Below are 18740 nucleotides of genomic sequence, written 5' to 3'. Positions count from 1 at the left end.
GAAGCATCAAAGCGGCCTCTTCCCACAAGCCATAGCGGAAGTCTGTGGCAAACACTCACTTTTCCTCATATGCCATAACCAAGCGTGGATCGAGGATGTGGTCTTCGGGCTCCCATGTGCTGTACCTAAGAAGGGAAGCAAAAAAACGGAAAACTGTTAAGAAAGGAACATTTCCATTTGTTGGGAATACATGCTTGGAGGAGATATGTAGGTAAAGCTTCGTTTTGATCAAGAGAGAGCTCAATTTGGGCTTCACTGAAACAAGAGAATTCTCAAACCCAACCATGCTACAAACTGGCAAACAAGTATGTAGGCCAGAGCTAACATTCTGTGCAGACCTGCAAGTACTACAATTACAATAGTTGGTCATAGTCAGCTTTGCCTTGGATTCCAAGCAGGTGGTAGTTTCAGTAGACCTGTGACTGAGAAGTGGCTGCTGCTCATTAGATACACCAAGGACCTACTTCTGTGACAAACTGTGACCTAATACAAGCTCTGTTTTCACAATGGTCTTGCTGGTGGGCTTGTTTTGCGATAACCTTAAATCCGCTTTTCTGCAGATTTGCTTTCCAGTTCTTGTTTAGCAAACCCCAAGATGCACTGAGGGTTGTGCTCTGGCCTTGCATATTCGAAGCTCCTGTGCCAATCTGGAGCGGTCAGTCTTTCCCCTTGCAGTAAAACAATGTATTGCCAGTTTCCTGTGCGATGTTTCAGACAGCCCCACGCACCGTCTGGCCACAATTTCTAAATGTCTAGTTTCTTTACCAATCTTACACTGTCCATTTCTACCTGTGCAAGCTTGGCACTAGGGTCACCTTAGTTTTCTTTTCAGATGAGGAAAAGCAATTTAGGGCATGCATTGTTCCAATATTTTTTCCATCACCCTAAGGACCTGGCCCATCCACACTTGCATGGACAGTTGGGGGTAACCATTTTTGAGCTTCAGTTGGTATTAATATGGATATTAAGGACCAGGCCTGCGGGAGGGTTCTGAGAGGCCACCATGGTTGATGAACAGGAAAGCGACACTAAGTCTAGAGAAACTATCAAGGTAAGCGTGGAGCAATCATGCACCCTTGGGGTGATTATGGGGGTAGTGCAATAGTACAATTAGCCACACACGGGGAACTACAATAAAAAACCTACACAAGGAGTAGAAAAAAAACTAATTTATTAAGCGTGCAAACACTAAGCAGGTAAAGTCAAACAGCTATCACTAAAATACTACATACACACGCACACACACACAGTTGTGGTGATCCCAGATGAGATCGCCTACACTTTACACTAGAAACAGTCAAAGAAGTTCCATATAATTGAAACAGGTGAAACGGAGCATGGAAAAGACAATGCAATACAGTCCTAATTGATATACTCTGCCTGGAGTTTGTGGGTAAAAGAATTAAGAGTTACTCTCATAAACCCATAATCCCAACACACTGCCACAGGCAAAAGGTGCACTAATCACTATCTGGCAAGGGAGAGTTAGGGAGTGGACTTTACGCCCACATAATCCCTATGGCATATGGGGACAAGAAAACAGGTCATGAAGCTCAGAATCTCAAACTCAGATTTCTGAATGACCACCACCCTGTCGTACTCCGAATCACTGGAGTCACTTATGTCTGCCATTGCTCAGTTTGCAGATGGTTCAGGGGCTGAATGAGACTTTGGGGTTGGCTGTGGCTAGGCAGCAGTTCCACGCTCAGATGTGATAGTTCTAGTTCTTCCAGCAGGATGGCTCAGGCACTTCAGGAAAGCAGCCACAGGAAGTCCCACGATGAGACCCACCCCCACGAGAACAGCAGAGACAAACAGGGGGCAACAGATGAGATACATGGTGGTGAAGAAGACTCAGCTCCAGGAATGCCCGTCTTCAGGCAGAAGAGGAGCTACAGCCGGTAGTGTAATTTTAGGCCACAAGTGGATTACCTGCTGGGTCTCAACCTCCAACTCGGGTCATAGACCAATGCACTGGACAGGCCTTGTGCCAACCTGGACAGCCCCACAAGATGGTCCGGGACATTTCAGATGGCTTCTCGTGGCAGGTTACTAGTGCAGGGGTCTGGACTGGTTGGTTCCACTGGTCACGAGTAGAACCACTGAAGGTCTTGAACCATTGCAAGAGAGGCAGGGATTAACCAGTATTTGGTAATGCTGGTTGTATTCCGGGTCTTTAGCCCGGTGCTCATTTTCTTCAGGGTCTTGGCTCCAGCCAAAGATCTTGGGAACAGCTGCAGGACTCATCCTTTTCTCCCAAATTCAGGCTGGGGGCTGCCCCAGTCCACAAATAGAAAGGATATGCATCATTTAAACTGACCTGTGCTGGACAGTCTCTGGCTCCACATCCGTCCTGAAACAGACATCCCCCCCCCCCCCCGGCTGGAATGTTGATTGAGACAAGGCAGCCCATCCCCAGCTCAGGCCATCGCACACAAACCTCCACTTTGCCTAGGAACTCCAAGTTGGAGCCCACGAAACTGCATTGCATTTACTGACCCGATAAGTTAAGAAATCGGCCAAAAAACAAGACGGCCAAAGGATGTGGTGAAAATCACAGAGCACAGCCATTTTGAGCATATGGCAATTAAAGTGTAAAAAAATTAACATGCAGCCAGTACAACAAAAAACGGTTGAACTCAATACGCTGCCACCAGCCTGTCCTGGACATAGCGTAGGTGAACGGTCCTGTCCCTCTCTTCCCGATTTCCTGCTGCAAGCCTCTAAGGGCTTCCTGCCCACATAACCTGGGCATTTGTCCATTTTTGTACCAACACACTTGCTCATTCTATTCGCCCCTTTAGATACCCCACCCAAGAAAGGTGCAGAATTCTTTGTTGCCATAAATAGGTTGCAGATTTATTTTCACAACATAATAAACTCAAAACACTGCAAACAAACTTTGTGAAAATAGTTCTGAAGGTGCAGTGACTGCTCTGTGTCCAAACCTTGCTTCCCCCCTTTACCAACCAAGTCCACCGTAGGCCAAAGCTCCCCCAACCATTATTGTCTGGGCCACTGCCTGCCTTTGCAGGTGTTCCTGGGTTGGGGGAAGTGCCGTTTAGTCAGGGGAAGCTGAGCCCTCATTGCTACCGCCAGTGCCCCTGCCGCTAAGGGCCCCCAGGAAGCGCTGGTCCCGAGAAGAGTGAAGACCTTTCCGGATTTCCCACGGCTCATTCAGAGTCTGTATCTTGCAACAGGTCCTCCGATGCGGCGGGCGTCCTTCTGCTTGAGCTGGAATCTCCTGCAGAAGGAAACTGGACAGCTTATAAACCGCCTGGGCCGCCACCTCCTATTGTCTCCTTTCGCTGGCATTTCCTCGGTTTCACGGGCTTCCAGCCCCTCGGGCCGCTTCCTGCACACCCCCCCCCCCCTTACCCAGGGGGAGGGTATGGGGGGGTGCGGAGGACCCTGCTCACGTTATTAGGGCGCCTCCTCCATTTTGCTTACGTCGTCACCTCCAGAATAGCCGCGCCATCCTGGCTGTCGGCTAGTGAACAATAAAGACACAAAGCATAATCCCCGACACCACACAGAGCAGAGGGCCCCGATTTTGGTTGTGGCTCCATATACAATAGCTGGGCTCATGGCAAGGGTACCAGAGGCATGGGGGGGGGATGGGCAGGGGGGCATCTGGATATTTTAAATGGTTGAGTAAAACTAGAGATTTAGCTCTGTGTTTTAGAATTATAACAATATACTCATGTTCACAATAGGGGCTGGGAATTCGGGATTTGAACCGTGGCCGCTAGGTTTCCAGATCAGGCACGGCACTACTACGGCACATGACTAAAAGAAAGTGCAAACGACTGAAAGTGAAATGTCACTCATTGGGACCGTGCTCTCCACATTAGAATAGATTCTTGGGTTTGAAACGTGCAGATCATTTATAAATTTTCCAACACTATTTGAAGAAAATATCCTCTTGGGTTCTTTTTTGTGTGTGCATTTTGTAAAAGGCAAATGCCCATTTGTTCTGTGCACTTTGTTCAGTTATAGAAAGCCAAGTGAATGAGGTCTGCCGCGATAGGCTATCTTCTCATGGTATCACTTCACATTGTGAAGGAGCATTTGTAGAGGTCAGCTCTCGCAAAGTTCCTGGCAAGTTACCAGCTCTCGGCCTACTCATTTGTCTTTTGCCCGAGCAGGTCTCTACCACCCTCCGTATCTCCGCTCTGGAACAGCAGAACAAATTAAATTGTTATGAAATGCAAAGCACTGCCTCTCTTGCAAAACGTAACAGACTCCCGGCCTGAAAATTATACTGTCAGACAATTCTCCACTAATGGGAAACTGCCTAATGAAGTGGGTGAAAATCCATGCTTAACCAACAATCACTTCCCTATTGATCCATCTACTAAGTCTAGTACGGGTCATAACTCGGGGCCTGATCCCTCTGGGGTAGCAGCTCACTGGAACATCTCAAACAACAAATGAACCAACAACTAATATTATATCAATAATGCCACCACACTTTCTTAGCCAGTTAACTTGTGAAAGTTTATTCACTGGTTTATTGGAGGATAGTTATGCAGTGTGTCCACAATGTGACATGTTTCGGCCGATGGCCTTTTTCAAAGCTGGATAAGTAAAGAACATTCAAAAATCTTTCCAATGTGTATGTCAAGTTATCATGAAATGAATTAATCAATAACCCATGAAATAATAAATGCATTGTTATGAATTAGGCATAGAGATTGATTAGGCAGTATGGAAAGAGATAAAACAATAAGGAAATAAATCATCATAAGTGGATATTAGAACAGTGGGAACAAGGAGAAACAAAACAAGGAAAACCCACTTATACCAATATTTTACAGGTACGTTGAACCAAAAATATGTTAAAAATCACATCCAAGATGATTGCTGGCCCAATCTAATCAGAGATAAATTAAGTGGTCTATTGCGGATTCCAATATACCTCCTGATGCATTGTTCAAACTTTCCTTGAGATTGATATTCACAATCATTTCCACGTTCAGAAGTATAATAAGTTTGTCATAGATCTGCATTATGCCATACTAGTTAATTAGACTGACTTTTTAAACGTTGGTGTTGTGACTTACAACGAATATGATTGCACCTAGAGACACAGAGACTACTTCAGACTTTGATGGCAAACAGGATTTTCCCTCAACTAGTCCTAGCATAGCAGCCCATTTAGATGATTTACCCAATTTGCAGTTGCACATAGACCATAACATGGTTGCATCTCCTATTGACCCCCTTACTCTCATCCACATGGAAGATTTGCCTAGTGGGGCCCCTCTGAACAACATACAACCCATTGCAGGACGACATAAAAAAAAAAAAGGCTTAAATATATGTATGCCAAAGCAAAAAGGGCAGGCGGGTTATTGGCGAGGATATTGAGGTAAAGGCCAAGACCATCCTGCAGATAGGGACAGAAGAAGGGTGGGGGGGGCTGAGCACAAACACCAGAATTTGGGAAATTATACTCCAAACTGTACACCCCAGAGAGGGCGTTAGAGGATGTGCAGGAAGAGTACCTAGCAAATAGACAACCCCTCACACAAATTACCACTCAGGAGAGGAGGGAACTTGAACAGGAGAGGAGGTGAGGGGGGCTATTATAGCTCTACCCATCAACAAATCCCCAGGCCCGGATAGGTTTCCCACAGACTTTGATAAGACTTTTAAGGAGTCATTGATACCACATATAGTAGCCCTCTATAATGCGATTGGAAGTTCGGGAGCCATTACTCTGTTGATGGAGGAATCAAAAGTAGTCCTGCTCCCTAAACAGGGCACGGACCCCTTGGCATGCGGCTCTTATAGACAGATAGCCCTGATCAACGTGAACGCCAAGATATATACCAAATTCTTGGCGACCCGCCTAGGAGACATTCTTCCCAGGCTGATCTCCCCGGACCAATCAGGATTTATTAAGGGGAGGCAGTCGAGTGACAACACAAGGAGGGTATCCCACCTCATAGATGAAGCCAAAAGGAAGCGATCACCAGCCTTGCAGATTGCCCTGGATGACGAAAAAACGTTCGACAGGGTTGAATGGCAATTTCTGTTTCTCACAATGCAGAAAATGGGGTTTGGGGCAAGGTTTATCTCCAGAATTAAGGCCAATTATAGACACCCATCTATATGTCCGACTATCAATTGCTAGGTGTCCCCTGCCAACGGGGCTCGAAGCAAGGATGTGCGCTATCGCCCCACCTATATCCACTACTAGACGCATTCAGGGCACATAGCGAGATAAAGGGAATAACGTATGGAGGCACAGAGCACAAATTAGCCACTCTCGAGGACATACTCCCAATTATACAAGACCATGGAAGATCTTTTAAAGCAATTAAAAAGGAGTTTAGGGCAATGGCAGGCTTGACAATTCACACCCATAAATCAGAAATATTGTACTCGACTATCCCGTCGAATGTTGAAATGGCGCTTATAAAGGATCATCCATATAGATAGGTGCAAAAGGGTTTGAAGTACCTGGGGGTCTTTCAATCTCACCAATTCCGTGGATGCAATGGCAGAAGCCAACTATCCGGCACTCCGGGAGAACATTAGAAACAAATTAGTAGACTGGGGACCGCTTAACGATACGTGGCTAGGCAGAATCAATGTGCTTAAAATGGTGGTGCTACCCTGGCTCCTATAACACTTCACGACCCTCCCAATTGAGGTTGCCCGGACCTTCTTTCGAGCCCTACAAAAATACACAGAGGTTAGTGGGGAACCAAAAGAAACCTAGAATGGCAAGACAGGCTATGATGATGCCCAGAAACAAGGGGTGTTGGGGGGATTGGGACTCCCTGACTTCAAGATCCATTACTTGGCGGTACAGACAAGAGTCTTCAGGGATTGGTTAAGGGATGATCAGGGAAAGTTGTGGAGAGCAATGGACGAAGAGGTGGCAGGGGTAATCTAATGGAGGTCCGATGGAAACCCAAGATCAACAGACCAGCAGCCATGCATAGCTGTGGCATAGTGGCAGGAGTGGTGGTGGCATGGGATAAGCTGGTGGAGAACATTACCATCCCTGTGCACACCCATATTTGACAATCCACAGTTCTCGCTGGGGATGGTAGACAAAGGCTTTCAGTCTTGGAAAGTGGGAGGGTGCCACAAAACTCGGGACATGTTTGAGGGAGCGGAAATAAAATTCTCAATGTAAGGACGACTTCGGGCTGTGAGAAAGGGAAAGGTTCAGGTATGTCCAATAGAGGCATTGGGTTATGCAGGCCCCGGTGAGGAGAGGAGCGACAAGGGCTATAACCCAATTCGAAAAGTACCTAACGAATGAAACTGGAAACGCCCACATCGTGGGGGCCATATACTCGCATGCAAAGCAAGGGGAGATGCCGCAGGCAAAGCTATATGTGGATAGATGGGAGGAATCAACGGGCCAGGAGGCAGAGTGGCTTAAACTCTAGGTACCCCTAAGCTAACCAGATCCCTGCAAACACAGGAAATGTGGGTGAAGCTTATGGTGCAATGGCACCTGACACCAGAGAGGCTCAATAAGAGTTACAACTTAAGTCTCCAAGATGTGCTGGAGGGACTATAGAGGGGAGGAAACCTGGGGCCACATCTGGTGGGAGTGCCCCGAAAATTGGAAAGTTTTGAGACATGATTTATGGTGCAATTGAGGAATTCCTCGGGATTACAGTCAGGGGGAACAGAGGTCTGGTCTTGCTGGGAATGGGGGCACAGCCGGAGGAACTACACATTAAAGCTGAACTGAAAGTATATGCAATAATGCTGCTGGCAAGGGCACTCTCCCTAGCGCGAAAATGGAAGTAAACCCCCCCCCTCATACTCCCAAGAACATCAGTGGGTGGGGGCGATGTGGAACTTTGCGGCACTCCAGTGGGTGACCTACTTGCTACAGGGGGAGCACCAGGGCTTCCTAGTGGATTGGTCAAGAGTGATGGGATACCTTCAGCAGGGGGAGAATGAGACTACTGAATCTAATCTAGAGGCTCAACTGGTCACCCTAAGGGGCTCAAGGATTGGAACGATGACAAGATCATGAAGTGTCTGGGAAAGACCACAGGAATGGACAGACACAAGGCCTGAAGCTGGGCTGAACCTGGGGGAAGAGGGGCCCGTTGATGTTTTGTATTACCTGTTCAAAACTAATAAAAATGTATGTTTAAAAAAAGAAAAGAAATAAAAAGTATATTGCTCAACACTTGTTCATTAATTAGACACTCCATAGAGGTGGCAGATTACATCTGCACCCAAAAGATATGCGCCATTTCAGAGACATGGCTGCATGATGCTGCAGGGCAAGCACTTGTTAGCGGTTCCAGCAGGTTACAATATCTTGAGAGCATACTACCACAATGCCAAAGGCGGGGGAGTAGCTTTGATATATGAGAAGTCTTTACAGATACATCAGGTTGTGAGCACCAACCTACCTGAAAGTAATGTGTGCCAAACTGGCAGTTGACCCAAACACAACTGTTAGCATCATCCTCATTTACTGATCTCCGTAAAAAAGGCCAGATTTCTTACTGCATCTGATGGACGTGTTTTCCCCCATGCTCAAGCCACGGATAATTCTAGGTAACTTTAACCTAGGTTTTTATGACAAATCAGAGTATGGCTGTGGCGGTTAAGCCCACCTTGCTCCACTTGGGTTTTAGCCAGCACATTAACTTACCTACACACAACAAAGATAGAATTCTAGATTGGGTTCCCTCTTGGAATGTCACAATGGAGGATACTGAAATCATGGTCTGACCACGCCTGCATTGGGTGGGGTGTTCTTATTTCAGCACAGGTAACAGAAAAACAGGCTTCCAAAACGCCAGGCTTGTTGTAGGAACATCCGCAAAAACCAACACCCACAGCCATGGCACCATATTTCTCTGCCACTATAAATAATTTGCCCAATCAAAACTCAGCCAAAGAGCTGGCCACCGCATATCAGAAAATGATAAAAAAAAACGCAGTTCATAGCTCGGCCCCCATGAAATCTTGGCGGGTGAAAAGTCAACCTAACAAAATCTGGTACTCCGCAGACATCCATCACCTATAAAAAAAAGCAAGACCAGAGCTTTAAAGCAGTGGAAGAAAACAAATTCCGCTCAGGATAAACTCACTTATTCCTATGCCGCAAAGGCCCATAAAGCAGCTATTTGAGCAGCAGAAAAACTGTCGTATGATCGCAGAATTGCTGGGGCAGCCTCCAATTGTAGGGAGCTCTTAAAAATCCTAAAAGAACTAGAAAATCCCTGCCCACACCCATCACATGTAAACAAAGATCAAATTGGTATATGGCTATCCAGAAAGCTATGACGGGCAAGATCACCAATATCAAGGCAGACATAGCAGCCAACCGTAAGGCACCAGATCAACCTAAAGAAAATATAGCTCTCGCTAAACCCAGCGCTGCCTGACCCAAATTCCATTTTCAAGTATTGACCGATTCAGAAACAGTAGAGGTACTATGCAAACTGAAATCCACAAACTGTAAGGGGTAGTACATATGCCCCGAACTGACAATTAAAACTTGCGCCCCACAGCTACTACCTCTGATCACAAATTGTGTGAACACATTTGTGAAAAACGTTGTACCATCCCTCATTAAGCAGGAGTGGGTTTCTCCCCTGCTCAAGAAACCCTCTCTGGATCCTAATGTGCCAAGCAATTATCGGCATATTACTAACATACCCTTTTTATTGAAGATCCTGGATGAATTCGTTTATAGACCCATCCTGGACTTTCTTTCCACCCACGCAATACTCGGGCAGATACAGGCTGGGTTCTGAAGTGTACACACCACTGAGTCCACTCTGTTAGAACTAAAAACCCACATCTTTAACGCCTTTGAGAAAGGGGACAGAGCTCTGCTTGTGCTGTTGGATCTGTTCACAGCATTCGACTTAGTGGACCACTCTATGCTTGCGGACACATTACAGAACAATGCCCCGTTCTCGCCATCGGCAGTGGAATGGATAAGATCTTTTCTCACGGACCGTAAGACAAGGAGAGGCAACGATCACGTGGGGTCCCACAAGGCTTGTGTGGGTCGCCAACGACATTTAACATCTTTATGCAACTCCCATTTGAAAAATTGAACAGTGAAGCCATAGTGTATATCAACTATGTTGACGACACACAAGGTCTTATTCCTCTTACCAGGAACTACAACAGCAACTGCAATTCCCGTAAATTCCATCTATAGATTGATACAAATTATCAACACTTGGTTATTACAGGCTGTACCATTGTACCCCAAAGTAAGGTTAAGACACTATCCATGATCAAGAACTCCATATGAAAGCCACATCCTCACTTTCCCCCAAAAGCTCGATGTCTCTAGAGCTATGGTACTCTCTAGGCTGGACTACTGCAACAGCCTCTTCCTTAATCTATCCTCTACGTCCCCTCCAGCTTATCCAGAATGGGGCTGCAAGACTTATTCCTTGGCCTCAAGCCCAGGGACTGCATCTCTCAGCCTTTAAATCTCTCCACTGGCTCCTGGTGTCTGCAAGGATCAAATTCCAATCCCTCTGCATCATCCATAATGCCGTCTCGGGCCGGGGACGACGCTACCTACAACTGACTCTCACCAAATACTCTCCCTCCAGATCTTTACACTCCTCCGGTGCCAACTCTCTGCGTGTCAAGCTCTTCTCTAAACAACGAGCTGGTCGCCGACCTCTTTCCTCGGCTGCCTACCTCCTCTGGAGAGCCTCCCCTTCCTCTCCATCTTGAGCCGGATCTCTTCAAAATCCGGAAGCTCCTCATGACTTTGCTTTTCACCTCCTCCCCCCCCCCCCCTTCCTCCCTTGCTAAACCCCACAGTCGCTGAGATTAGTGACCAGGGCTCTTGTCCTTCGGAGTTCTGAAATCCCCTCGTCCCCCACCCACCCAGATTTCCCCAACCCCACCATGCCCCAATAGCCCTCAGCCTCCGACCCTGGGTGCCCACTGGCTTGTGCCATTTCACAGGCCTGCACTCATTGTATTGGCAGTTGGCCACTCTTACCAAGTGATCTCGGCCAGGCACTTAACAGCTACTTGCAACATACTCCCTAGCACTTCCCTCTGTGGAACTCCTAGCATTAAGCCCCTTTCCTCGTCCATTCTCTCTCTGCACTTGCACCTTCCTGAATGCTTACAAGGCCTAGAAGGACCGCCTCTTTCGTTCTCTTCATTGTTATTATATTTGCCTGTCATTCCGATGTTCCCTCCCCGTTGCCTTGTGGATGCTTTGAAACAAAATTTACTTGATGTACGAGTGCCTTAGAAATGCACAATAAAATAAATGTTAATGGCTTAGTGCCAAGTACCTCATACCATCTTAAACTGCTCACTCAGCTGAGAACTTTCTGAACCCCACCAACTGCACCTCCATCGTGCAAGCAATAATCAGTGCAAAGCTAGATTACTGCTCTAGATCGCTGCAGGGTATTGGGTGAACTCACTCGACTACACATTATTCAGAATAATGCTGCGCAAGTTGTCTGAGGGCTGCAGATCAGACCATGTGTCCGTGGGTAGGAGGGCCCTACATTGGCTTTACATAGCAGTGGGATCACCTTCAAAGTGCTCTGTGTTACACACAAGTGCTTTTATGGCCAAAGCCGGAGTTATCTGGCCAGCTGCATTTCATGGCTACCAGCCCAGAGGGTATTAAGATCGAATAACTCGTGTCTCCTAGAGGCACCAGGGGCCAGACTTTGTCGTGGTCCTGGGATTCTTTCCTTACGCATCTCCCAAAGGCTGGAATGCCCTGCCCCCTGATTTGAGAGCATGCAACTCACTGGCCATCTTCAAGCTGAAAACTGTATTTCATTAAGTGGTCTCGCCGAGTTCCTCCTGCTAGACTCCGTCCTTACTGACAGTTTATTTGCTTCCTGTTCTCTTGTCTTAGCATCTCCATGCCTGCAGGCCTTTGTCACGTGCGATACAAATAAAATATATGAATTGTATAGGTTAATGAGTGCCTGACCCCTTTCATTTTCTAGGAATTCTTCCCGGTATGGGTAAAGTGTTGTTCCGTGATGGAAGGACACTTTTCATATTGGCTCTACATTATGCAACTACATAAATATAGTCACATAATATGGAAAAAAAATATGAAAAGGGTTGGTCCATTAAAGAGTAATGCGTTTCTTTGAGCTCAGAATCAGCCCATTAACGTGCCAAAGCATGGGAAGTAAATCAGCAAACCCGTCGACTCAGAACCGGCTACAGGCATGGCCAGTCCGACGGCAGCCTGGGTCCTGCGCTCTTTGGGGCCAGCAGCTACCTGCTGCCATGGGTAAAAGAAGTAATGAGGGCTGGGCTGCTACTAGCCTCAGGGCTTTTCTATGTGCCTGTTTTAACGAGGCTGTGCCGTCAGCTCCTAACCCCCTGTGACACGCTTCTAGAGACAAATGCCTCCCAAGCGAGCCATCAGACCCGTGGGGCCTCACAGTTAGGGTTTACCACACTCTTGGTGTAATGTAATGGTCCATTTAAGAACCTTTGTTTTGGAGAAAGGGTTTAAAAAGGGGCATTTTATTCTGAAAGCACATACAGAAAAACTAGTTGCTGCCCAAATCTGTCTTCTTTGACACTTGAAGACAATTAAAATATGTTAAATGAAGAAAATGTGTTGGGAGATTTCACTTGCATCATATAAAGCAGACCTTTGTCAAAAGATCCAAATGGTTATCATTTCACAGTATTCTTTCTTATTGATTAAGTCTTGAAAGACAACCAACAAGCCATTTTTAATAATGTTATGGCATTGCATTCTGATGTTTGTAGTAAGATGGGGTGAAAACAATGCAACATTTGTACTCTGTTTAACATATTTCCATAAGGATTCCTATATTGCTAGAGCACTTTAAATTTGATAAAAACAGTATTGTTGAAAGCCAAATGTCGAGGTGAGGAGGGGAAAGGATCAGAGGGCAAATTTGTTGTGATAATTTACCAGGTCCATGTGTGTGGGACTGAAGATGTTCTAGCTGTCCCTGTGCTAATTTTCAGGGTGAAAGTTGAGATTACATGTGGGCTGACAGCGTCCACCCACTTCTTACAAAGTGACAACTTTAGTGTTGTTTATGCCAGCATGCCAATAAAAGCTTGTTTGCTCAGGTTTTCTAACGGGATTTGAACCAAGTAAGCCACACCACCACATGAAAGTGTCTTCAAAGCAGACGTCTTGCATTGGTATTTTGCTTTCCAATATAGATTTCGGGATGAAAGGTGCACCCCTTTTAGAATTTGCCAGCAGTATTCTAGGAAAATCTTCTCTAGTAGTTTTACTTTTTTATGGTTATCGAGCATTCATTTTGTGAAAGACAATGCTAGTTTTTATTGTGAATTTTCTTCTATTAGGAAAGGCAAGTTGAATTAAATTTGGGTATTTCACTTTAGTATATGTTCAGTCCCGGCGCGTATATTAATGACCCCCCACACCTTTTACTTCACTTGAGCTCTACTAATGACATTTGAAGACCTGCGAAATTGCTTTCTCCAACTGAATCAGTACCTTTCCGGTAAATAGGCTGTGTTGCGATTGCACTATCCTGCAGCAAAAGCACTTTTGCCCTGTCTAGCCCAGGGCCAATCCCTGCCCTTACATCCTTGGAATGTGCTGTCACATTAGGCATGTTAAAATTATCTTCATTGCCCTTTGTCCTGCTCTTCCTCGTCACAGTACTTTCTTTTGAAGGTACCCATCTCTACAAATTTTCAGCTCCATCAGTTAGCTACTCGAAAACAAGGCCCCCCTCCTAATATTGCTGCAACCGTAATATTAACTGTTACAATTCAGATAGTGAATGTCCGTTTGTTTGATCCCCACAGATATTAATGACCAATTGATTATTTGAATACTGGACTACTTGGCTTGTACCTGCAACAGCGCCTCAAAGCCTCTGGGTTGTACGTGCGCTATACAAAAGTAATAATCATATAATTTTGTGGCATTTAAAGGGCCCAATACATCTTTTGCTGCCCAGGACCCTGCAAATCCTAGGGCCGGGCCTGCAGCGGCTGTCGTACACTTTCATGGCTGTTAAAATCTCTGTGCAGCTTTAACACGCTCACCAGAGCATAGTTAATATTTAAACTTTGATGAACTCTGCAAGCACACCCTATTCGGCTTAATAGAGCTGGGATGAAAAATACTGTGCTAATGAAGCACTTGTAAAAATCACAATGAGGGATGACACTTCTCTTCTTCTCCTGGACATGCACATACTTCCTATGCTTCTGAATAACAATAGTGGTCGGCCGCTGTAATTTTATTCTCCATTCCTCGAATTCCTTGTATCCCTGCAGCACTTGCTCAAAGATATTGATCACATATCAGCTCCTCTACAACCTTGGTACATAGAAGCCCCCAGTCATACGGTTCCTCTGTCTTTCCAAACCATACTCTTCCTTCACTGTCTTCCCTAAAGGCTTCTCCAGAACCTCCTTCCCCCCACTCTTCCCTCGGTGACGTACATGCATTCTACCAGATCTCACACGCCCACCAACCCCCAAACCCATATATAAAACATGCCTCCTTTCCGTTCTTCCTCATCACTCCTTATACTTAAAGGTTCCCTGACCTTTGCCAGCCTACCTACGTTATGCACCTGACCACCATCGATCATCATCCTTTCCACCCACAATGGCGCGCTGTACAGAACATCTCTGTTCCCCTTCACAACCCCTTTCTTTAGCCTTACCAACCTGGATTGCCAAGCTCCTGCTCGCTCTCTCCTTTCTTTTGCACCTTACAGATTTCTCTTTCTTCCGACGCACCTTTCTTCTCACATCCTCCACATTTACCTTGGACGCTCTTGCCCTTTCTAACCACGGAGGGTTTACTTTGGTATTTCCCTTCCTCCCTCATCTCGAAAGGACTATATGGTGACATCCTAAGAGTGCATATCTCTTACACTGCTTCCTTCCTATTCACTCACACCCCCCCACCAACCTTATTGCATTAATAATACTCCCATTTACCCTTTCGACGTCTTCATTGCCGTCTGGATGATATAATGCTGTCCTTTTATGCACATTCCCACACCTTCATCAACTTCCCACAAATTGACTCCCATTGTCGGCAAGAATACTCCCAGGGTATCCTGCCCTCTCAAATATTTCCTCCAAAAACTCACTAGACACTGTCACAATCTTAAATTCGATCCAATTTCACAATTAAACTACTAAAAACAACTTCCTGTGGCTACTTCCAACATCCACAGGGCCCAAAACATCTACGGCCAACTCAACCCATACACCTTTTGGCACTTCCTGTTTTATTAAGGTTTGCCCCATCAGTAGAACATTCCTTTCTCAAACTTAGTTCAGCGCTTTCTTCCCCATCAATCTCCTCTTTTGTCCCATCCTTACTTCACACACACATATATATATATATATAATATTCGAAAAGGGACGTCGACACAGCGTGCCAGTAATACTATCCCTAGTGTGACGTCCACTGTACATGGTCCTTTACGCGTCGACCTCCCTCAGATTGTTTCGTTTCCGACATGAGGTAGCAGGAAATGTAGCGCGAGTACAAGCGTATCCAAGCAGATATCCATCAGGCAAGCTCATAAAGCATCCGTGCACCTTCTCTCCATGGGGAGGAAGGGTGGGTCACATGCGAATCTAACCAGATACAAGCATCAGAAATAGGATTATGGTGAGTAATGTATCCCTTCTGAGACTTGTGGAATCTGCTTAGATCGCATGCTGTGCATAGATCAGCGAGCAGTGTTAGGAGAAGGTGATGGGTTGTGAGAAGGTTAATTAGCAAATAGATGTTTTAGAACCACTTGTCCCACCTGTGCATCTGTCTTGGAATGTGCGTCAATGCAATAGTGATGAGGGAAGGTGTGTACTGAGCTCCATGTATCTGCTTTGCAAATGCTGTCTGGGGGGGACATTTGCAACGAAAACCAGAGTGGCTCTTGTGCTTCTTGTGGAGTGAGCTCTTGGCGTGAAAGGCAGTGGGTCTCATGAGTTTGGCGGCAGCCGTGCCTGTGATTATTCTGGCACCCTGCAATGGGGACGAACGGTGGGATTCTGACATTGGCGGACCCGGTTCATCCCCATTGCCAGGTGCCGGTAATAAGGGACCTCCCCCCCCTCCCCCATCTGTCAGGTTCCTGGGTTTTGGAAGCTTATTTATGCAGTTTCAGGTTGAGAGTAGGTTTTATTTACTATACATCTATATATGATAAATTACTTGACCTTCATGTTAGCCTGCTGTCATTCTCCCAATTCAAGATGGAGAATTTCATGATTAGCAATGATTGGAAAGAATCAATTATGATGCAGTTTGGAACCTCTGATGAGGTTCTAAACTAACTTTCATTCAAGTCCAGCCCAGGAGAGGTTGCAGTGCTCAAGAGCTCCATAGAAGTCAGAAGAAACAACACCACCACCACCACCACTTAACCAAGAAGATTTTTGAACAGAGAAAGTCAGAGACTGAATCCAGATAAGTGCCCTTTTTGAAAAAGGTTTATTACAATTGCCAAAAGTGAATGCTTGATAATCAATGTATGAAGATCTGTTTACTGAAAGTCTGAAAAATAGTCAGATTTAAGAACTGATGTTGATTTGGAATCTGTAAATATTTTGTTGACAACAGTATTGAACTGTAAATTGCGTGTGACCCCGGTGCGCGTGTTAAAATTTTCTGGCGTGCGCGTAAAAGGTTTTAGAAGCATTGCAATGATAAAGTCCTTGCGTCAGGTAATAAGGATGCGTTAGAGGAAGGCACCTAACCACGTGTAGAACGTCGGTAGCGTGAGGAATGCGTCGTGTGTAGAGAACAGGGATCAGCTGTGTGGTGCAGAGGGCATTTCAATCGGTACGTTTGCTACTTTGCGTTTCCCTGGTACATGAAGGCGTGGCTTGTTAGAGGAGCACGGTAAGTTTGCGGCTTTGCGTTGTTCTAGTACATGAATGCGCGGCATGTTTGCAGAGGCAGAAGCTGATCTAAGTGAATATTAAGGCAGCAGCAGGACTAAGCGATAAGAAAATACGTATTTAAAAGCAAGCACAGCGTTATCAAGAGTTAACAGTTCTTTAGGGGCAAGCTGAAGATCAGATGAGACTGAGAAGGCATATGGCATTTCTGGTTATCAAGACTTCAAAGCATCAGTGCCCAGTTGAACTGTTATTTGTTTTTAAAAGTTGAAGTTGCAGATTTTTGGTGCAAAGCACAAGTGGCATAGCAGAAGAAGAGAACAGAGTGAGAGGGTTAAGTCATCAGCAAATGACAGACACAAGCAAAAACAAATATCTTCTAAAAATAGCCTCTCAGCAGAGAGCACAGGCAGACAGGTAAAAAGGGGGTTGGAAAGAGTGGATTAAGTCAAAGTTAGAGGAAAATGCTATTAGAACACTAAATGTATGCTGATTTTTGCAGGGTTTCCAATGTTCAAAGTCATAAGAACAGGAGAGAACCAGAAAAACCTTGCCCGTCTGTTATTTTCTCCACTTCCCCATTTCCCCATTTCCCAGGTCTGGTCAACTCCACAGTTGTTCAATTTGACTGTTTGGGTGTACTGGTTTGAGGGATCTGGTGGGCTATTCATCTGCTTCTGCAGGATTTCAGCGATGGGGCCTCACACCATCCCCATTCAGCCCCATATGCCTGAATGGGAATGGGGAGTTGGATGCACCGGCACCGTTCATAACAGTGCCAATGCATCAGACGAGTTGTGCTCGCGGGTGCCGCACTGCCCACCAGGACAGACCGGGCGGGCAGAGAGAGACCTGCGAGTACAACTCGTAGTATGGCAGTACGGTGACAACGTAATGAGGCACAGTGCCTTGTTTGATAGAGAATAGCACAGTTGTATGCATCTGACTATCCATCTGGAGTTGGCATTCTTGGAAATGCGGTCTCCTTCTCTGCCTGGTGCTACAGAGACAAACAGTTGACTCAGACTCAGCGGTCTGGTCTTGTTTACATAGTAAAGGACCGCCCTCCTTACATCTAGTGTGTGAAGTTTAACCTCAGCTGAGCTGGTGGGGTTCTGGAGGAAGGCTGGTAGCTCAATGGACAGGTTTATGTGAAATTTAGAGATAAACCTAGGATGAGCGTGTAAAACCAGTTTGTCCTAGTGTATGGTAAAGAAAGGATCCTGCACCGACAATGCTTGTAATTCACCAACTCTTCCTATGGAAATAACAGCCACTAAGAAGGCAGTCTTGTAGGTCAGGTGCTTAAAACCTGACTTTTGCATCGGCTCGAAGGGTTTCCCCATGAGCTTAGAGAGTATTACATCGAGATCCCATCCTGGCGGTGGGTTAGAAATGGGAGGGTGGAGTAGTTTTAATCTCTCCATGAATGCTTTAATGACCAGTACCTTCCACCACAATACTTTGAGGGAAGAAGTGTAAGCCGATAAAGCAGCCAGGTGGACCTTTATAGAGTTGAAGACTAACCGCGGATCTAGCAAGTGGAGCATATAATTTAGAATGTGAGATGGAGTACATTGTATGGGGTTTATTTGGTTAGAATGGCACCAAACTACAAATAGCCTCCACTTGACGAAATAACAGTGCCTAGTGTTAGGTTTTCTTGCTTCCTTTAGGATGTCCATACAACTCTGTGGCAGGTTAAGATGTCCGAACTCTAGGACTTCAGGAGCCACGTTGCCAAGTTCATAGACTGAGGTTGAGAGTGCACTGTTCCCCCATGCTGGGTGAGTAGGTATGTCTGGCACGGGAGTTTGATGGGAGCGCCCATCGCCAGTTTGCGCAGATGTGGATACCATGGCTGTCTC

At 45.9% G+C, this 18740-nt stretch overlaps 1 protein-coding gene across 1 annotated transcript in view; it reads right to left on the bottom strand.

The window, feature by feature from the left end:
• Positions 1 to 18740, bottom strand: part of CBX7 (chromobox 7) — a 441750-nt gene that overhangs the window by 347495 nt on the left and 75515 nt on the right. The window contains exon 3 of the mRNA XM_069652955.1: positions 60 to 125. Within this exon, the coding sequence (XP_069509056.1) occupies positions 60 to 125 (66 nt within the window). The remainder of the gene's footprint in view (positions 1 to 59; positions 126 to 18740) is intronic.

Source organism: Ambystoma mexicanum, chromosome 3q (genome assembly GCF_040938575.1).
Source record: "Ambystoma mexicanum isolate Mex_15411 chromosome 3q, UKY_AmexF1_1, whole genome shotgun sequence".
Lineage (NCBI taxonomy): Eukaryota > Metazoa > Chordata > Amphibia > Caudata > Ambystomatidae > Ambystoma > Ambystoma mexicanum.
The sequence above is the reverse complement of the archived record's forward strand: the minus strand, read 5'-3'. Positions and strand labels throughout refer to the sequence as shown.